This window comes from Carcharhinus amblyrhynchos, chromosome 8 (genome assembly GCF_965287045.1).
Source record: "Carcharhinus amblyrhynchos chromosome 8, sCarAmb.v2.hapA, whole genome shotgun sequence".
Classification (NCBI taxonomy): Eukaryota; Metazoa; Chordata; class Chondrichthyes; order Carcharhiniformes; family Carcharhinidae; genus Carcharhinus; species Carcharhinus amblyrhynchos.
In genome coordinates, this window is record NC_137331.1 from 102743368 (window position 1) to 102765543 (window position 22176).

Genomic DNA, 22176 nt, shown 5'->3' on the forward strand with positions numbered 1-22176 from the left:
GTGAATAGGCGAAATTATGGCAGTTGGATCTCAATGTGGAGAGATCATCACCTTAGATATTTGTCAATAACATCGGGGAATTAAGATCGGGCAAAAGAATATACAAAATCAAAACAGGATGAGGTCATTCTGCTCCTTGAACCTACTCTGCCTTCAATAAGATCATGGCTAATATTCAACCTCAATTCCACATTCCCATTTTACTTGATCGTAAATAGCTGACCATTTGTACCAACGTAAACTAGACGCTCTTGCCAGGGGAAGTAGCCTCTTCTGTCAAGCTCTCTCAAAACATTATATATTTTAATGTGACCATGTCTCATTTTGTGAAACACCAGAGAACATAATCCCATTTTACTCAATCGCACCTAATGTGGCAACTCTTTCATCCTAGGACTTCCATTGCATTTCCAATTCACTCAAGTATACACTTCTTTAGATAAGGAGATAAAAGTACAATTGCAGCAAGACATCCAATTGCTCTTATACAACTGTCTTACAATGCAGGCTGACACAGTCGCCAGAATTCTCTGGCCTCTCCCCGCCGTTTTCATTTGATTTGATTTTATTGTCACATGTATTAACATATAGTGAAAGGTATTGTTTCTTGCGTGCTATACAGGCAAAACATACCATTCATAGAGAAGGAAACGAGAGAGTGCAGAATGTAGTGTTACAGTCATAGCTAGGGTGCAGAGAAAGATCAACTTAATGCAAGGTAAGTCCATTCAAAAGTCTGACAGCAACAGGGAAGAAGCTGTTCTTGAGTCGATTGGTACGTGGCCTCAGACTTTTGTATCTTTTTTCCGAAGGAAAAAGGTGGAAAAGAGAATGTCAGGGGTGCGTCAGGTCCTTAATTATGCTGGCTGCTTTGCCAAAGTTGTGGGAAGTGTAGACAGAGTCAATGAATGGGAGGCTGGTTTGCGTGATGGATTGGGCTACATTCATGACCTTTTGCAGTCCTTTGTGGTCCTGGGCAGATCAGGAGCCATACCAAGCCTTTGATACAAGCAGAAAGAATTTTTTCACGGTGGCAGGGCCATTGGCTGGCTGGTGGCATCTGCTGCCACCATTGTCATTGTGATTTCCCATTGAATCCACCTCAAGCCACGGGAAATATGTGACAGTGCTGCGCTGTCATTGGAACCAGAAAATCCCACTGGTGCGAAGAGCCAAAAATTTGCATCCACTACTTACCTTCCTAATTGCTTCCAGTGTCTGCATGTTGAGTTTCTATGATTCATGTATAAGGAGAACCAAATCAACTGCATTACAGTACTTACCAGCCTCTCCTCTTTTCAAAATAAACTGCTCTTCTACCATTCCCACCAAAGTGATCTAATTTCCCCATATTCTACTTGATTTTCCACCTTGTTGTCCAACATTAACCTCACTATATTCCTGTAATCTCTCTGCATCCTCCTCACTAGCTACGTGTTGTCAGTAACTATATACTCCTTGGGCCTCTCATTGAAATTATTGATACAGATTGCAAATAACAGAGGCTGAAGCATTGAACTACGGCCACTTATATATTACATTAGTGTAATACAACAGGGCACTTCATGGGAGCGCTATGAGGCAAAATTAGATACCAGCCAGGGTTTTACACCTCCATTTTCAATGGGTTTAAGTGACAATGGGGGCATAAATCAGTCTTTCCAATAGCTCATTCAAAGCCCTTCCCCCCACCTTGCCAGCATGACATTATGAGACCCACCTCCTTGATTTTTTTTTTGACTATGTGTCAGCAATTATAGTTGGAAAAGCCAGCAGTGCAGCCAACAACTAAACACCACTTTCCCATCTGAGTTTTTCAAAGAAAATGGGAAAATTTTGCCTACTGAGCCATGAGATGAAATGAGGCAGGTGGCCAAAGGCTTGGTGGAAGAGGTAGACTTTAAGCTTAAAGATAAAAAGCCAGAGAGGTTTAGGAAGGGAATTTCAGAGCGTACAGCCGAAGCAGCTGTAGGAACAACAATGGTGGAAAAACTACATTTCAGGATAGTCACAAGGTCAGAATTGGATGAGCACCACATCTTAGAACTAGATTTTGGAGGGGGAGGGTGAGAACCTAGAGGGATCTGGAAACCCAGATGGGAATGTTAAAATCAAGGCAATACTTGACCAGGAGCCAAAGTGGCTCAGCAAATACAAGGTTGATGTGTTGGATCTTTTGAAAGAGACTAGATATGAGCAGCAGGGTTCTGAAGGACCTTGAGTTTACAGACAGTAGCATGTGGAAGGCCAGCCAAGACTGCATTGGGAACAGCCAAGTCTTGGGATAACATACAACATGGTAGCTGCAGGAGGCCATTTGGCCCTAGAGCCTGTTCTGTAATCCATTATGATCATGTCTGATCATCCAACTTAATAGCCTGAACCCGCCTTCCCACCATATCCTTTGATCCCTTTCACCTAAGTACTATCTCTGGTGCTATAACAGAAGCATGCATGAGAATTTAAGCAGTGGATGAGTTGTTACAAAGATGAAGTTAGACAATGTTATGGAGGTGGATAAATGGTTTTGGTGATGATGCAGGAAGCTCTTCTTGGAGTCAAATATGAGACCAGTCTTGAAAACAATCTAGTTTCATCTCAGATAGTCGGCAGACAAAGGAGTGAATTTGGAATCTTGGCAATGGAGTTTGGATCAGGGACCAAAGTGAATGCCTTTGGTATTTCCAATATTCAATTGAGGAAATTTCTGCTATTCTAGCACCGGATAAGCAGGTTTAGCAACAGAGACAAAGTCGAGAGAGGTGCGATGTGGTAGTGTGAGGTGTGATCAGCATATGTGTGAAAACTAATGCTATGCTTTTGGATGGCGTTGTCATGAGAAACAAGAGGGTGCACCAGAAGTAACAGTTGTTATTACGCAACAGATGATAGGTGTCAGGTTGTCTAAATCCCAAAGAGAAACTAGAATCAGCTGCCAGAACAATTTTGCAATCTGTGTATTACAAGGATCTTTCCTGGAGTCAAGATAAATAACTCTTAACATAAAATTATCGTGATTGGTCTAAGTTAAACATTTACAACAACACAGAAAAAAAAACACTTCAAACAAAGGACAGCTTTATACGGTTAACAGCACTTTTCAAACATTTTCTAAACATGTTTTGCAAAATAAACTCAAGGGCTAAAACCCCTTTTGATGACAATAGTCCTTACATATTTTCTAAACCATAAAATTCCTGCAATATTACCACATAATGCCCTATGTCTCTTCGTGTGATGTTTGAGGGTAACAGCAAACTCATGTTCACAGGTCTGGCTTCATCCACAATCTGTCTTGTTCAAAATCTCATCACACAATCTTCAATCTTTTCTAAAATCTGTTTATTTCCCTTTGATCAACCATGCGTTCAACATTAAAATTAATTTCACACTATTTTGCATTATCTATTTACAATGTTTCAGTTCTACATGTTCCTTTGAAATACAACAGCTAACTTTAAGCCACTTCTGTTATTTGCCTAATGTAAGTTCCTGTTCAAGCTCTCCTGGCTCTCTGTTCATCACTACATTAATCATACAGCACAGAAGAGGCCCTTCAACCCATCGGCTCCAAACTGACATTATTGCCTCAAATCTCTTATATTGATGTTTGACTTTTGCAGTTCATTGGATTCCAATTCAATTAAACCAGTCAGACCGCAACAAGCTTGTTTCCCAGTATATGACAACATGATAGAGATATTGCAAAAAATAAATCTGATTTTCCTGACACCATGCAGCAGTGGGAAGAGAAGTAATTACAATTGATAGTCTTGGCTATGATTGTGAGTATATGGGTAAGAACAGACAAAGCAAGAATGGTCTCTGCCAGTTGGATGACAGTGGTGAGGCATTGGAGGAGCAGATCACAGACAGCTGTGTCAAAAGCTGCAGATAGGTTAGAAAGGATGGAAGAGGAAATGTATACTTTTGTCAAAATTACATAGGATATCATTTTATCAAAGCCATGTTTGTACTGTGGCAGAGCAGAAACCTGACTGTGGGGATTCAGATATGGAGTTCTGGAACAGATGGATAGGTCACTGGAAGGTTCATGACACTGGATGGAAAAAGAGGCAGGAGAAAGGATGGTATTGCAGAGATATTGGGGTCAAGTGCTGTTTATTTGAAAAAAAAAGTGATGGCAACAGATATAAAGGAAATGTGGACAGCATCTGAAGATCAAGATAGAGACATTAATAGTATCAGCTAACCTAAGGACCAGGAGGTGATGCTCGATGGTCAGCAGTTTAAATAGATGAGGGCTGAGGGAGGGTGTGTGTCTCATGGACACAATGAAATCGGAAACAGTGTCATCCTTGTAATATCCCAATGGTTATGAGCTGTCAATCAAAAATGACTCTTTTGTTCCAACTCTCTTTTTGATAATAGTTCACCAATCTTTAGTCCAAACTAATATATAACCCCCAATCTCATCAACCTTCAACTTCAACCTTCAATAGATTTAACTATTCTGCATTCACTAGTTTCCACACATCCACTTTGTTAGTTACATCCTCAAAGATAGATTGCAAAACATGATTTCCCTTTCTTAAATCAGTGTTGACCCTGCTAATTAGATTATGATTTTCTAAGTGTCCTTTTACTACATCCCTGACTGTAGCTGCTAACATTTTCCAGATTACTGATGTGAGGCTTCTGGCCTATAGATTCCTGTTTTCACTTTCTCCCTTCTTGAATTGCTGTGGTACATTTGTTACCTTTCAATTCATGAGAACATTTCTAATTTAAGGGAATGCTGGGAGATTAAAAATAAATGCGTCCATTTTCTTTGCAGCCATCTTTTAGAATCGTATGTCAACGATCAGGTCCAAGAAATTTTAATCCTGTTAATTTATCCAGAACATTTTTCTTCACTAATATTAATTGCTTTAAGTTCCTCATGCTCATTAAACCCTGGTTTCTTTGAGTTTGATAGGTAAGTGGGAAGCATTTCAATCAAATCAATCACAATACGACTTGAACATACTTACGATATCCCACAAAAAACAATCATAGAATCATGGCATCATTGAAAGTCTACAGTACAGAAGGAGGCCATCCGGCCCATTGAGTCTGCACTGTCAACAATCCCACCCAGGATTTATCCCTGTAACCTGACATATTTACTCTGCTAATCCCTCCAACCTATGCATCCTGGAACACTAAGGAGCAATTTAGCATGTCTGATAGACCTAACCTGCATATCTTTAGACTGTAAGAGGAAACTGGAGCACCTGGACAAAATCTACACGGACACAGGGAGAATGTGCAAACTCCACACAGACAGTGACCCAAGGCGGGGATTGAACCCAGGTCCGATCAGTTAAGGCGAATGCATAAGTGAGAAGTGATTTGTAGATCCAGCACTAAACAAGGCATTCAAAAACATCCTCCAGCAAAAGCTGACGTGAAAACTCTCTTACCTCAACAGTAAGTTGTTTGTAGTAGCTAGACCCAAACATGAGGTTTTCAAGGGTGAGATTTGATACATCCGGTTCCATCTCTGGACCACTTTTACCAAGCCACGACCCCTTGCTTAGTCGAGGGAAACTAAGAGACAGAAAAATTTCCAGTGAAATGAAGAATTTATACAACTTATTCCACTTTCTGAGCCATAGGTTTGTGTGAGTGAGGGGGAAATGATATTCTGTTTCTGCTCCTTAAATCGGAGTGGTAAGACTGGGAAAGTTTCATCTTCTGTCATTCCCCCAGGTCAGATACATCACGAGGCAGATGCTGCACAGCTTCTTCAACTCTGCAACAACATTTTGGTGTCACGAACAGCAGGATTTGGTGGGGAAAGAGGGTGTAAGCTTTGTAGGTTTGCTTAAACAAACATAGATCTTGCCTGATTGTCTTAAAAAGAAATTTCCTAACATTTTCGGCAAATTAATCAGAGATATGATTTGATTTTTCAATCAACACTGCTCCACAGTTATCCACAAAGTCTGACATAAGCCAAGGCTGCATTTCTTCTGTCAGGTACTTACGGACAAAGTATTGTTTCTGCTTGGAGATCGGGTGAGATTCTTACAATGATGGTATAAGTAGGTATGACCTTAAGTTCATCAAGTTCCTATAGTGCAGAAGGACGCCAATTGGCTCATCAAGCCTGCTCCAACAACAATCCGGCCAGGCCATATCCCTGTCATCTCACATACTTGTCCCACTAATTCCATGACCCTAAGGGGCAATTTATCATGGCCAATCAACTTAATTTGGATAATGGGAGGAAACAAAGCACCCGGAGGAAACTCACGCCGACAGGGAAAATGTTCAAACTCCACTCAGTCACCCGAAAATGGAACTGAACCCAGGTTCCCGATGCTGTGAGGCAGCAATGCTAACCACTATGCCACCGTACTGGAGTCACATGTAGACCAGACCAGGTAAGGATGGCAGATTTCCTTCCCTAAAGGCCATTAGTGAACCAGATGGGTTTCTCTGACAATTGACAGTTATTTCATGGTCATCAGTGGATTCTTAATTCCAGATTTTTTTTATTGAATTCAAATTTCACCATCTGCCATGGCGGGATTCCAACCCAGGTCCCCAGAACATTAGCTGAGTTTCTGGATTAATAATCGAGTGATAATCCCACGAGGCCATCGCCTCTCAACAGTTCTGCTACTTCTTGGCAAAACAGATAGTTAAAGTACGTCAACCTCTTTCCTGCAGCAGTTATATCAAATGGCATACTCCTTCAGAAAGATTCACACTTCAGTTATTACACTGAGAATTGTTTGGAGCACTAGGTGATCATTATTTAATTTTCGTTTGAGACACCCCATTAAAACATGCAGAAGGTAACACAGTCAAGGTCACTACTGTACCTTATCAAGGGCTGGTGCAAAGCAACAAGCGACGCATGCACTGTAACGGATATGACAGAGAGATGGAAATAGTCAAACATGACAGGTACATGATGGTGTAACCCCCTCCTGGGATGAAAGTGAAGACCCAGCCTTCGGCTGCTGATCAAAGGTATTCCCGCAATGTCATTCAATCTGCAAGCAAACAGAGAAAAAGATTTTCAGATGCCATTGGGAGACATCGTTCTTATCAGGATTATTTTGCATTGGGCAAAAGTGTTCATAAAAATCCCGCAATGATCTATGTCCAAGCAAAAGTATTCAAAAAAAATACTATATTCACTGTGAATTAAGTTAGCAAATAAATTATAATTATTCAGTTTGTGCAAATAGAGAATCACAGTTACAGAGACGGAATGAGCTTGGATTTGCTTAATTCTGGTGCTCAGGATCCATAAGAATGTGAGAAATAGGAGCAGGAGTAGGCCATCTGGCCTTTCGAGCCTGCCCCGCCATTCAATACGATCATGGCTGATCTGAAGTGGATCAGTTCCACTTTCCCGCTTTCTCCCCATAACCCTTAATTCCCCTGTCTATCAAAAACCTATCTACCCGTGACTTAAATATATTCAGCAAGGTAACCTCCACCACTTCAACGGGCAAAGAATTCCAGACATTCACCACCCTTTGAGTGAAGAAGTTCCTCCTCAACTCTGATCTCAACTGCCCCCCTCTAATCTTGAGGCTATGTCCCCGAGTCCTGTTATCCTTTCTAAGCGGGAAGAATCTCTCTACCCTATCCATCCTTTTCATTATCTTATATGTCTCTATAAGATCCCCCCGCATCCTTCTAAACTCCAACGAGTACAGATCCAGTCTATTTAGCCTCTCTTCATAGGCCAACCCCCTCATCTCCAGTATCAGCCTAGTGAACCTCGTCTGCACTCCCTCCAAGGCCAATATATCCTTGCACAAGTGTGGCGAACAAAACTGCACACAGTCCTCCAGCTGCGGCCTCACCAGTACCCTGTACAGTTGCAGCAAGACCTCCCTACTTTTATATTCTATCCCCCTCGCTATAAAGGCCAGCATTCCATTTGCCTTCTTGATCACCTGCTGCACCTGCAGACTGGGTTGTTGCGACTCGTGCACAAGGACCCCCAGGTCCCTCTGCACCGTAGCATGTTGCAGCTTTTCGCCTTTTAAATAATAATCCGTTCTAATATTATTTCTGCCAAAGTGGATAACCTCTCACTTGCTAACATTATACTCCATCTGCCAGGTCCTCGCCCACTCGCTTAGCCTATCCAGATCTCTCTGCAGACTTTCCACACCCTCCACGCAATTTGCTTTTCCATTCATTTTCGTGTCGGCAAATTTCGTCACCCTAAACTCAGCCCCCTCCTCCTGATCATCTATGTAAATGGTAAACAGTTGAGGCCCCAGCACCAATCCCTGCGGCACTCCACTAGTCACCAATCGCCAACCAGAATAGTACCCATTGATATCAACTCTCTGCTTCCTATTAGACAGCCAATCCTCTATCCACTCTAACATCTCTAACTCCATGCACTCTAACCTTCTGTAGCAACCTTTTATGAGGCACCTTATCAAACGCCTTTTGGAAATCTGAAATGAATCCACTGAGGATATTTCTGCTATTTCAGATGCACACTTACATTGTTTCAGCTGAGATGTTGCTGACAGAAAGCATAAGCAATAGTGAAAGAAGTATAAGGAATTTCAGTGACTCAGGCCTATGGTTAAGAAAACGCACCAATGTCTCTACTTTCTCAGGGGGCTACGGAAATTTGGAATATCCAGTATAACTCTCAGCTATTCTTCTGGGTGCACCATAGAAAACATCCTTTCCGGATATAACACAGCTTGGTATAGCTCCTGCTCTGACCAAGATTGCATGGAACTACAAAGGGTTGTGAACATAGCGCATGGCATCACTCAAAACCAGCCTCTCATCCATTGATTCTGGCTAAAGCAGCCAGCATAATTAAGGATGCCACGTATCCCTGACATATTCTCTTCCACCATCTTCCATCGGAAAAAGACATAAGAGTTTGAGATCACATACCAACCGACTCAAAAACAGCTTCTTCCCTGCTGCCAACAGACTTTTGAAACAACCTATTATATATTAAGTTGATTTTTTATCAACACCCTAGCAATGACTGTTATACGACATTCTGCACTCTCTCTTTTCCTACTCCCCTATGTATTGTGTGAACAGTATGCATTGTCTGTATAGTATGTAAGAAACAATACTTTTCACTGTATACCAATACATGTGACAATAATACATCAAATCAACTTAAAAATCTCATATTACAACATGGCAGCAAGATCAAAAGGAGTAGCAAAGAAATCATGATAAATCAAAAACCCTGTGGTTGCGTGGTGAATCTTAGTTTTGAAAGTCTGCAATATGGGAGATTGAGCACTGGATTTTGCACAATTATGATTGATTTCAGTTTGTCTAATGTTGATAAGCCTCTTTGCTTAACTTCTTAATCATTGTTCAGCCATGTCAACATCCAAAATGGCAAATAATGGCCAGGATCTTTGACGGCAGCTTATCCCGTTATGGCCGCTAACTTCCACGAGAGGGCCATGATGAGATTTGCGCTGAAGACCAGCAAATAATCTGATTCATGCCCTCACTGAGCGTGACTCTGACTACATCGCCGCCAATTTAAAAATGCTGTATCTTCTGGAGATGTTGGATGTCCCTCCAACTCCCCACATGACATTACACCGGCGAGAATCAGGGCGACATGGTAGCACAGTGGTTAGCACTGCTGCTTTACAGCTCCAGGGACCTGGGTTTGATTCCCAGCTTGGGTCGCTGCATGTGTGAAGTTTGCACATTCTCCTCGTGTCTGCGTGGGTTTCCTCCAGGTGCTCTGGTTTCCTCCCACAGTCCAAAGTTGTGCGGGTTAGGTTGATTGGCCACGCTAAAATTTCCCCTTAGTGTGTGTCCTGAGCTGCATAGGTTAGAGGGATTAGTGAGTAAATATACAGGGATATGGGGGTAGGGCCTGGGTAGGATTGTGGTCAGTGCAGACTTGATGGGCCAGATGGCCTCTTTCTGCACTGTAGGGTTTCTATGGAATTGTGATGTGGAGATGCCAGCGTTGGACTGGGGTAAACACACTAAGAAGTCTCACAACACCAGGTTAAAGTCCAACAGGTTTATTTTGTAGTAAAACCCGCAAGCTTTTGGAACGCTGTTCCTTCTTCAGGTGAACCCTCCACTCACCTGACGAGAACTCTCCACTCACCTGACGAAGGAACAGCGTTCCAAAAGCTTGTGGGTTTTACTACAAAATAAACCTGTTGGACTTTAACCTGATGTTGTGAGACTCCTTACCGTGTTCTATGGAGTCAGCAGTGGAAATGACCAAGCTGGAGGTATGGAGGCCAGTATGGTGGTCAGGGACATCGTGGGGCAGTGGCCTGGCACTGCCAGATTAGCACTGCCAAGGAGCAAGCGAAGGAGCAGGGCCAGATTACTAATGGGGGGAGGAGAGGGGGGCGGATCGCCAGTGATGATTGTTTGGAGGGAGATCCCCGATTTCTGTAGGGGGGAGGATGCAGGCTGTCATATTAATGATGCAATCAGGGCATCCTTAAAAAATGGTGCCCCCATCTTTGTGGAGCCAACCTTGCTGGCGTCTTTAGGGCCCACCCTTCAAAAATGGCATCTTGAGGGGAACTGCATGATAGAGCAGACACAGCACGGTTTCCTTAAAGGGAAGTCATGTCTGACAAATTTACTGGAGTTCTATGAGGATGTGTCTAGGGCGGTGGATAGAGGAGAGCCGGTGGATGTGGTCTTTCTGGATTTTCAGAAGGCGTTTGACAAGGTACCTCACAAGAGGTTATTACAGAAGGTCAGGAGGCATGGAGTTGGGGGTAGGGTGTTAGCGTGGGTAGAGGACTGGTTGTCAAATAGGAGGCAGAGAGTGGGGGTCAATGGGTGCTATTCGGATTGGCGGATGGTGACTAGTGGAGTGCCCCAGGGGTCGGTGCTGGGGCCCCAGCTATTTACCATTTATATAGATGATCTGGAGGAGGGAACCGAGTGTAGGGTGTCGAAATTTGCTGATGACACCAAAATTGGTGGAAAGACAAATTGTGCGGAGGGTGTGGAGAGTCTACAGAAGGATCTAGATAGGCTGGGCGAATGGGCCAGGAAATGGCAAATGGAATTTAATGTTGGCAAGTGCGAGGTGGTCCACTTTGGTAGGAATAATGGTAGGAAGGATTATTACTTGCGTGGCGAAAAACTGCAGCAGGCGACGGTGCAGAGGGACCTCGGGGTCCTTGTGCATGAGTCGCAAAAACCCAGCTTGCAGGTGCAGCAGGTGGTCAGGAAGGCGAATGGGATGCTGGCCTTCATAGCGAGGGGGATTGAATATAAAAGTAGGGAGGTCTTGCTGTGGCTGTATAGGGCATTGGTGAGGCTGCAGCTGGAGTACTGTGTGCAGTTTTGGGCGCCGTACTTACGCAAGGATATTTTAGCCTTGGAGGGAGTGCACAGGAGGTTTACTAGGCTGATGCCGGAGTTGAGGGGGTTGAGCTATGAGGAGAGGCTGAATAGATTAGGCTTGTACTCGTTAGAGTTTAGAAGAATGAGGGGAGATCTCATTGAGACGTATAAGATGATGAATGGGATGGATAGGATAGAGGTGGTGAGACTCTTCCCGCTCAGAAAGGATAGTAGGACTAGGGGGCATAGCCTCAAGATAAAGGGGGGGCAGTTTAGAACAGAGTTGAGGAGGAACTTCTTCACTCAAAGGGTGGTGAATCTCTGGAATTCTCTGCCCGTTGAAGTGGTGGAGGCTGCCTCGCTAAATATTTTTAAGACGCGGGTTGATGGGTTTTTGATGAGAGAGGGGATTAAGGGTTATGGGGAGAGGGCGGGAATGTGGAACTGAGCCACGACAGATCAGCCATGATCTTATTGAATGGCGGGGCAGGCTCGAAGGGCTAGATGGCCTACTCCTGCTCCTATTTCTTATGTTCTTATGATGGCATGAAACATGCCCCCCCCCCCCCGATTTTTTTTTTGATGAAGTGTCAGAAGATCTGGAGAGAAAACCAGGTTGCTTCTCTGGGGAGAAACATAAGTCCATAAGGTATAGCAGCAGAATCAAGCCATTCAGCCCATCAAGTCTGCTCCACCATTCGATCATAGTTGATACGCTCCTCATCTCCATTTTCCTGCCTTCCGCCCATAACTCTTCAATCCATTACTAATCCATCTACCTCCTCCTTGAAGTTACTCACAGTCCCAGCATCCACTGCACTTTGGGATAGCAAATTCCACAGATTCACAACCCTTTGGGAGAAGTAGTTTCTCCTCAACTTTGTTTGAATGTCCACTGGTTTTCAGTCAGAACCTGACACTTTGCCATTTTGAGAGGAAAATTCCCCTCATTGTCGACTTGCAAGTACATCATTCTTTTTCTATGATGAGTTTTCAGGAAGACAAAAGGTGGAATGCAGCACAAATACCTTAGAAAATTTTCTTCAGACAAATAATTATAATAAATGGGTCCATTTTGTACAACCTTCCTATTCCTCTTGTTAATGAAACTATGCCTTGTATTATCAACGAGTCTCACAACAATAATAGAATCTTTGCTTGGTGTCAATTAATGTTGAGAGAGAAAATGAACTGTATTCCCAGAATCCTATTCATTTCAGCACCATTACATATGTAGTAAAATCAATTCAAACTCACATCTGTTAATTTCCTGAATGCAATCTTGGTACCTAACTGAAGCAGGGATGGAATGGTGGCACGGTGGCACAGTAGTTAGCGCTGCTGCCTCACAGCGACAGGCTTTTGCCACCAAATAAACCTGTTGGACTTTAACATGGTATTGTGGGACTTCTTACAGTGTTCACAGCGCCACGGACCAGGGCTTGATTCCCAGCTTGTACCACTGTCTGTGTGGAGTCCACATGTTCTCCCTGTGTCTATGTGGGTTTCCTCCGGGAGCTCCGGTTTCCTCTGACAGTCCAAAAGATGGGCTGATTAGGTGCATTGGCCATGCTAAATTCTCCCTCAGTGTACCCAAACAGGCGCTGGAGTATGGCAACTCAGGAATTTTCACAGTAACTTCACTGATAATGTCAGCCTACTTGTGACATGAATAAATAAACAGATTCTTGTAAATTATCTTCTGTCCCTAGTATCATTAAGATTTCTGAATATAAGATTTTCATATCTTCATGACACTTAATAGACAGTCACACTTTGTGATGCCTTAATTCTGTTATACTGACAAGTCTCTGGTTTGGATTTTGTTCAATTAAAATGTGAACCTCACATTATTTAAAATGACACCTAGTACAGTTAAACTCAGAGTTACAGTATTAATGGCGTATCAGGGCTATGCTAATTCATGACTAGTATAAGGTGAAGATGTTGGCATTGGACTAGGGTGGGCACAATAAGAAGTCTGACAACACCAGGTTAAACTCCAACAGATTTATTTGGAATCATGGGCTTCCGGAGCACTGCTCCTTCACCAGGTGGATGAACAGCGCTCTAAACCTCGTGATTCCAAATAAACCTGTTGGATTTTAACCTGGTGTTGTCAGACTTCTTACCATGATTGCTATAATTAGCATTCAGTGCACAGTAGGATAACTCGATCAAACAACTCTGGCAGCAAATTCTGCTCAGTCACAGGCTGCATATGAGGTGTTCACATCTACATTGATGTAATTTTATTCCCCTTCACATATTCAGACAAAACCTGTTGTTTGCAAGACCAAGGTGTGAAATGTTTTGCAAGCCACTATCTTCACTGACTTCAAGTTCAAAGGCTAGATTTTTGTTTAATTATTCATTCGTGGCACAAAGGCATTGCTGGCTGGCCAGCATTATTGCCCATCCCTAACTGCTTTTGAGAAGGTGATAGTGAGCTGCCTTCTTGAAGCGCCGCAGTCCATGTGCTGTGGGTTGACCCACAATGTCGTTAGGGAGGGAATTCCAGGATTTTTACCCAGCGACTGTGAAGGACCAGCAATATATTTCCAGTCAGGATTGTGAGTGGCTTGGAGGGCACTTGCAGGTGGTGGTGTTCCCATGTATCTGCTGCCTTTGTCCTTCTAGATGGAAGTGGTCATGGGTTTGGAAGATGCTGTCTGAGGATCTTTGGTGAATTGCTGCAGTGCATCATTAGATAGTACACACTGCTGCTACTGAGTGTCAGTGGTGGAGGGAGTGGATGTTTGTGGATATGGTACCAATTAAATTGGCTGCTTTATCCTGGATGGTGTCAAGTTTCTTGAGTGTTGTTGGAGCTGCATTCATGCAGACATGTGGGGAGTATTCCAGCACACTCCTGACTTGTGCCTTGTAGATGATGGGCAGGCTTTAGGGAGGTGGGTTACTCACTGTAGTATTCCTAGCCACTGACCAGCTCTTGTAGCCACTGTGTTTACTTGGGGAGTCCACTTGAGCTTCTGGACACTGGTAGCCCCAAGGACGTTGACAGATTTGTTGAGACAGTTCCTGCCTGGAATAAAGATAAAATGTCATGTTTCAGGGAAAGGGTGGTTGTGACTTTGAATTTCTGGTTGTGATATTAGACTTCCGGGAAGTCAGACTGTGATCTCAGGTTGCTTAGGAAATTGAAGCTGGTTGGGAAGTAAAACACAAAGTCCGATTTTCCTGCTGCAGTGAACAGAGATTTGGCTTATCATGTGAATAGGGCATGGCAAGAACGTGCAGTAAAATCACACCCGAAACTTTCAGAGATTAGCTTTCAGCAAGGGGTTGAAGCAGGCAGCTTGCAAAGAGTTGTGTGTGTAAGATAGTTGAAATGAATGAAAATTCAAAGATTGGGTTTTGCAACAGGGGTGGTGAATAGGGATGGTCAGGTTGTCTCATGAGGAGAGACTGAGAAAACTAGGCCTATATTCTGTGGCGCTTCGAAGAATGAGAGCTGATCTCACTGAAACATTAGAAATTCTTCCAGGGGTGTGACAGGGCAGATGATTCTCCTGTCTGCTGAGTCTCGAACCAAGGGACACAGTCTCAGAATAAAAGACAGACAGATTAAGACTGAGATCAGGAGGAATTTCTTCACTCAGAGGGTGATGAATCTTTGGAATTTTCTACCCCAGAGGGCTGTGGAGGGAGAATCATTGAGTATGTTTCAGACAAAAATCAATAGATTTCAGGATCCTAATAACATAATGGGACCTGGGGAGAGCAGGGGAAAGCTGAGGTAGATGACCAGCCATGAGTTAACTGAATGATAGAGCGGACTTGATGGGCTAGTCCTATTACTATATTCCTAAAGTTAATGCTACTGTTTCAGTTATTGATAGCCATCTCGTAGAGTGTACCAGGGTGCTATTGAATGCTACAGTGAAAGTGACTCTGAGGAATGTACACCATCAGGAATGTTGTCAACAAAGCTAAGGAGGTTCTGCAGAGGTGTGTCCTTTTGGTGGTGACTGTATCTATGGAACTGGGCTGGATTGAATCTGTTGTCAGGGGTGACTCAATCACCAAGTCCTGTTTGAGGAAAGGGGGTATAATCCTACCTGAAGATGATAGAATTGCGGCTGCACATGTATGAAGGGGTCAGTAAATCAGCAAAATCTTTATTGTATCAACTATTTAAAGTGTAATTTATAGTTTCTATTGAATACAATTTTCCTGTTACTTTACCTTTAGTTTATATTGATCTTGATTTGTCAGCATGAACATTGCAAAAAGTGAAATCTGGGAGAGGATTTTCTGGCCTCCCTGTGGCATATTTCTCGTGGCGGGCAACGGCACACCGTTTCCTCTTTGGATCTTCTGGTTGTGCCGCTGTGGATGGGATTTCCCACTGACTGCACACCCTACCACTGGGAACTCTGCAGTAGAGACGCGCCATCAGCGGGACCAGAGGATCATGCTGGCATGAACAATGTAAAATTCCAGTCCTCGTCTATCTTTGCTTTGTTAGGATACCTTGGCAAGTATGCTTTTTTTAGCTTTTTGTTCTCAATAGGGACGATAACAATATTCATAATGGATAAAAAAATCAGTGTTTATATGTATTCATTTGATTTGATTTATTATTGTCACATGTGTTAACATGCAGTGAAAAATACTGTTTCTTGCGCGCCCTACAGACAAAACATACCATTCATGGAGAAGGAATTGAGAGAGTGCAAAATGTAGTGTTACAGTCATAGCTAGGGTGCAGAGAAAGGTCAACTTAATGCAAGATAAGTCCATTCAAAAGTCTGACAGCAGCAGAGAAGAAGCTGTTCTTCAGTCATTTTGTACGTGACCTCAGACTTTTGTTTTTTTTCCCAGTGGAAGAAGGTGGAAGAAAGAATGTCTGGGGTGTGTGGGGTCCTTAATTATGCTGGCTGCTTTGCAGAGGTAGCGGGAAGTGTAGACAGAGTCAATGGATGGGAGGCTGATGGACTGGGTTACATTCACGACCTTTTGTAGTTCCCTGTTTTCATTGTAAACAGTTGACAGCCATTTTGTGGCCTCTTTGGATTAGATGGCCAATTTAGAGCCCAATTAGTGGCAGTAATGTGGCAGAAATGTCTGTCCATCAGCAACTTGGTTGATGATTACGGATTTCACAGGCAGCAAACAAAAAGACATTAATTCCACCAGTCTACACCCATGATCCAGAGATCTGTCAAAGTCACTCATTCCCCACACAAATGAATTTTAAATGTGAACATTTCTTTTAGGATTTTATATAGTTTCCTTCCTCATTAAATAAAAGTATTGATCTAAATCTGTTGTTGCTTCCCTCTTGTTCAGTCGTAAGTAACAACACTGGTGTGTACGTTAGCTTTTGTTCTCAACTTCATATTAAAGTTTCCACCAGGGACAAGCATAACCTGGTATTCTCAGCAGGGATTACTTGCAGACAAATGTTCAAACTATACTAGGAGGAGTCAATGCCAAGCCAAAAAGCATGGTAACATGTTTCTCTCGTGCTATTATCCATTTTAGATTCCATGTGCCATCTTCGTAAAAGAAACATCTAGTCCACTCTCAGAACTATTTCAACAGCACGAAAGGATGATTTGAATATTGTAATATTGTAGTCATCACCAATGGCAGAAGTGCTACAAGTGCTAGACAGCAGCATACACCAACGAAGAGGGAGATCCATCCCTTCCAAATTTTCTCTCTCCTTTCCTTAAGACACTATTGCTGCAGTGCTGCTGCGGACAGCCTCAATAGCCATTAAGTAGCTTGTGTTCACAGCTATTCTCAAGTGGGTGCCAAGCCAATAAGTGTTGACGGGCTATTTTTTCAAGGATGAGCTATCTTTTCACTTTGCACTAGGGTCTATTACATAACATACAGAAGTGAGAACTCTGACGAATGTTTCATCTTAGAACCTCTGAGCTTGGTTGCAAAATCTGTACTATTGATCTTGTTAAGATCAATTGACTCCAGCAAGAGTGGAAATTAAACATAGAAAATTATGGACTGAATTACTTCAGACAAGACAGCAATAAGACTTGGAGTAAATGTGTCTATGGCAAGCTCTCCTTCTGCCTCAAGTTCTGCAAAGCAGTCAACAAAAATTAACCTTGCATCCATCTTTATCACTTCTCCTCAGTGTCACCTGTCCTCCATCTTGCACACCACCAAAGTATCAATTCGTGGATAATCACCAGAAGTAAATTTCACAAGTATTTTCTATCTCACTTATTGAAGACATCTCTCAGCATAATTACATGCAGGTCCCAAATGTACTTGATGCCAAGTCAACCTCTTTACCTCCACCATAAATTTCATTATTGTACTATACTGTCCAATTAACTGAACAATATTAAATCTTGAATAAGTCTGTTTCTTTGACAAACACGAGTGGATTAAAGCTGCTTGCTCTTCAGATCCTGACATCTTTAATGTTTGCATTTGATCCAAACTTTAAACCCCGTATTTAGCATTTACACTTCCTTTTATCTGAATCCATTCCTCACTTTGTTCCAAAGACCAAATTCAAAATCCAACTGAATCCAATTTATGGTCCCAAAAAATGACAAAGAAGATCCAAGCTGACTTGAAAGGGCATTATGCCCCACCTTGGGCTTGATCTTAGCCAAAAGACTGAGAAGGGATGTTTAGTCCTATGAAGAATCCAAACCAGAGGTAGGTGCCTCTTCACATCAATCAGGTGATCACCACATTGAATTAATGTCTACATGACTATGAAGTCTCACAATCAATATGTGTGTTAAATGAAAAAGCAAACACACACAAAGAATTTGGATCTGTTATGGAATTGGCTGATTTGGGTCCCTCTTCATCTCGATAAATATTTTGGTCAAAAAGTAAATAGAAGGATGGTCATGATGTCTCAGTCGGTTAACTAATTATACAATGTGTTAATGTGTCACATAGATTTGCTGACATTAAGTGAGCCAGGATGGCAGTAAGTCCCTACAACTAGTCTCAGTGACAAGCTGAAGTGAAAAACTAGCCAGGGCTCCAGCAGTGACATGCCATTCAAGCATCTTTTCTGGAAAGTCTACATTTCAACAGTAAGTGAGCGCTGAATTATATTGCTGTGACACTGTCCTCCTCCATCGCTCAGCAGTCTTGGCTAAGAGTTGAGACTCAAAATGGTCACATAGCAGAACTTGTAGGAGTCTATCACTATTTGGAGAGCGAACCCTAATGTTCACCACCACTTTAGGGGAGAGGGAAGAGAATCGGGTGAAATGAACGCTAAATGTTCAGGAATGAAGCAGACAAGCGGTACTCCAGACCTTGATTACATTAGGCAGATGGATTAAATTCCATGTACACATCAATGTGCATTCCATTATTTTTATATTTACTCCTCGTTTACATACCAATTCACAGCATCAATGAATATGCAACAAAGTAACAGCTTCAATCTATCCAGATAAACAGGTTGATTTCACTATTTATTTTATTTGTTAGTGTCACAAGGAGACTTATATTAACACTGTAATAAAGTTACTGTGAAAATCCACTAGTCGCCACACTCCAGTGCCAATTCAGGTAAACTGACAGAGAATTTTAGCCTGGCCAATACATGGAACAAGTATATCTTTCAGACTGTGGGAGGAAACAGAGTTTCTAGAGGAAACTCACACAGACAAGGGGAGGACTACGCACAGACAACAACTCAAGCCAGGAATTGAACTTGGATCCCTGACGCTGTGAGGCAGCAGCACTAACCACTGTGCCACCATGCCGCCCCTAAAGAACTGAATTAACTATTTGATGTGGATGGATGGATAACAATGAAAAGTTCACACACACAATTTTACAATTCTTCCATGGAGTTTTTCACCTGCTCTGATCTGATCGAGCTTTCTTATCATTCTGGCTTCAAATTGGCCAAGTTTTGAGAGATGGCTAAACAGTTTGGTTTGTTAACTCACCATTCAAAGCACTGCTTGAATTGCTGTAAGTCGATGCTGTTGTTAAACAAGATAGGTTGACAAGAATTTCAGAATGCTTATTGCAAATATTCTGGAGAACTATGAACAAGTTTCCAGATAGACATCACTGGACACAACTAACCCCTTCTTTATATATTCTTAATGTTGGAAACCATGAGGACATTAATTGCCAGACATTTAGTCAATAAACGTGGAAGAATAACATTGGACAAATGTATGGCTTTGTCAAATCCTCAGTTCATTAACTGGACATCTTTAAGGTGCCAACAAGCGTGTTTGAGCTCAATTACTTTTGGGTCTGCTTCTATCAAAGAAAGCAATAAAAAAATCTTGTTTATTTTACACCTTTACATCCTTAGGATATCACAAAGTAGTTCACAGCCATTACTTTTGAAGTGCGATCATTTGCATGTTCCCACAAAGAGGATTAAGCCAAATAATGAGTCAATCTGTTTTGAACTCCCAATAGCGCACTAGTATTCATTATTTGTCCAACATCTTCAGATGATGCAAACATCCTCAGAACTCTAGTGAAGTGTCAGTCTCGATGTGTGGTTAAGTCCAAAAGACAGGCGAGAATGATCGCTTCTCAGCCTTTTGGCAAGATCAAGTGTATTGAATCAAGCCCAAGATGGGGTGCAAAGCCTTATCTTGTCAGCTTGGATCTTGTTTGTTGCTCCCGTGGGGACCGTGAATTGGATTCAATTGGAATTTGAATTTGGTTTTTGGAGCAAGCAAGGAATGGATTTGGGTCTGCCCAGTCCATTCTGAGAATTTGTTTCGTAACTTAAAGAATGGTGCAAAGAAATTTTAAAAAAGGCAAGAATGCTGCTATTGACTCCTGACACTTAGGGCAGAATTTTCCTATCCTGCCTGTAACAGGAGTCGCAGCGGGCAAGGACGGACCATGCAAAGGTCCATTGACATCGGGTGGGATTTTCTGACCTTGGGTGAGTGCAGCTGGAAAATCCCACCCTTAGTGTTCAGATTGATGACTGAAAGGGGGAAAGTAATAATTTTGAACTAACAGTGATGTACTGCCAACAATAGGTCATGGCACAATGGACAATTATTCCACTTAGCATCAATATTTCATTAGAATCTACACTGTTTTCAATGAGACACAAAGATATTACTCACTGCTGCTCAGAATCAGTGAAGTGCAGGTCGAGTTTCAGCTGAAAGTCTACTTCATTCAATGCTTCTTCCACCTGTAAAGTGAGTTATAAAAACTTAGAAAGTTGCTGTCTTAAGTTAAAGGAATGTTAAATTGACACAACGGCTTAGTTCGCAATGAGAGTTTAGAATTAAAGCACTTGAAACCTCTATTCAGTGTTCAGCCAATTAATCTACGCTCAGCTATGAAGGTTTTAGTAAATTTAAAGACAGAAATGTTAACATTTAGAACAGGTTATCATCTACAAAGTAAAATATATTGAAAAATTAATATTTTGATGCTTCCTCATTCACAATCATGTCTGAGATTTTCTTTTAATGAACGCAATTGACTATTATCACTCCTCTAGCTGCTCCAGATAGTTAAATCAGGAGGCCATTTGGCCAGTCAAGTCTGCACTGGTCAAGCCCAGGCATTTCCCTGTAACCCTACATATTTACCCTGCTAATTCCCCTAGTCTATATATACTGGAAGACTAAAAAGTGATTTAACATGGCCAATTCACCTAACCCGCACATCTCTGGACTGTGGGAGGGTTGATGTGGAGATGCCGGTGTTGGACTGGGGTAAACACAGTGAGAAGTCTAACAACACCAGGTTTAAGTCCAACCGACTTATTTGATAGTGAACTCACAAGCTTTTGAGGTTTGCCCCTTCGTCAGGCGAATGGAGAGTTCTGGCCTCAGACAGAGCATATAACAGCACAGACAGTTTACACATTACTGATTAGAATGTGAATCTTTACACCTAACCTGCTATTCAAGTCTTAAAGTGGCCAACAATGTGAATGTCCACTCACATTGTTGGCCACTTTAAAACTTGAATAGCAAGTTAGGTAAAAAGATTTGCATTCTAATCAGTAATCTGTAAACTGTCTGTGCTGTTATATGCTTTGTCTGAGGCCAGAACTCTCCATTCATCTGATGAAGGGGCAAACCTCGAAAGCTTGCGTGTTTACTATCAAATAAATTGGTTGGACTTAAACCTGGTGTTGTCAGACTTCGTACTGTGGAAGGGACACAGTAAGAAGTCTTAGAACACCAGGTTAAAGTCCAACAGGTTTATTTGGTAGCAAAAGCCACTAGCATTCAGAGCGCTTGCTGCCCCTTCGTCAGGTGAGTGGGAGTTCTATTCACAAACAGTGCATATAAAGACACAAGCTCAATTTACAAAATAATGATTGGAATGTGAGTCTTTACAGGTAATCAAGTCTTAAAGGCATGGACAATGTGAGCGGAGAGATAGTTTAGCACAGGTTAAAGAGATGTGTATTGTCTCCAGCCAGGACAGTTAGTGAGATTTTGCAAGTCCCGACAAGTCATGGGGGTTACAGATAGTGTGACATGAACCCAAGATCCCAGTTGAGGCTGTCCTCATGTATGCAGAACTTGGCTATCAGTCTCTGCTCAGCGACTGTGGGAGGGCATCAGAGCACTTCAAGAAAAATGTGCAAATCCACACAGACAGTCATTGAAGGCCAGTTTTGAACACAAGTTCCTGGCACTTTGAGGCCACGGTGCTAACCACTGTGCCGCTGTGCTACCGCTGTGCAATCTTTAGGAAACCATGGAGCCAAGGATAGGTATTGATGTGACACTGAGCTAGTTTTAAGTTGTCATGTGTCATACAAGGTTTTACTTCATACATGACCATGGTGTGTCTAGGAAAATGTTTCATAGAATCTCTACAGTGCAGAAGGAGGCCATTTGGCCCATCGAGTCTGCA

At 42.3% G+C, this 22176-nt stretch overlaps 1 protein-coding gene across 3 annotated transcripts in view; it reads right to left on the minus strand.

The window, feature by feature from the left end:
- The window catches only part of fam135b (family with sequence similarity 135 member B), a 401595-nt gene that overhangs the window by 142686 nt on the left and 236733 nt on the right, over positions 1-22176 (minus strand). For all 3 annotated transcript variants that reach the window (XM_080194586.1, XM_080194584.1, XM_080194585.1), the window contains 3 exons: positions 20415-20485; positions 6837-7010; positions 5427-5553 (listed from right to left, as the gene is read on the minus strand). In XM_080194586.1, the coding sequence (XP_080050712.1) occupies positions 5427-5553; positions 6837-7010; positions 20415-20485 (372 nt within the window). The remainder of the gene's footprint in view (positions 1-5426; positions 5554-6836; positions 7011-20414; positions 20486-22176) is intronic.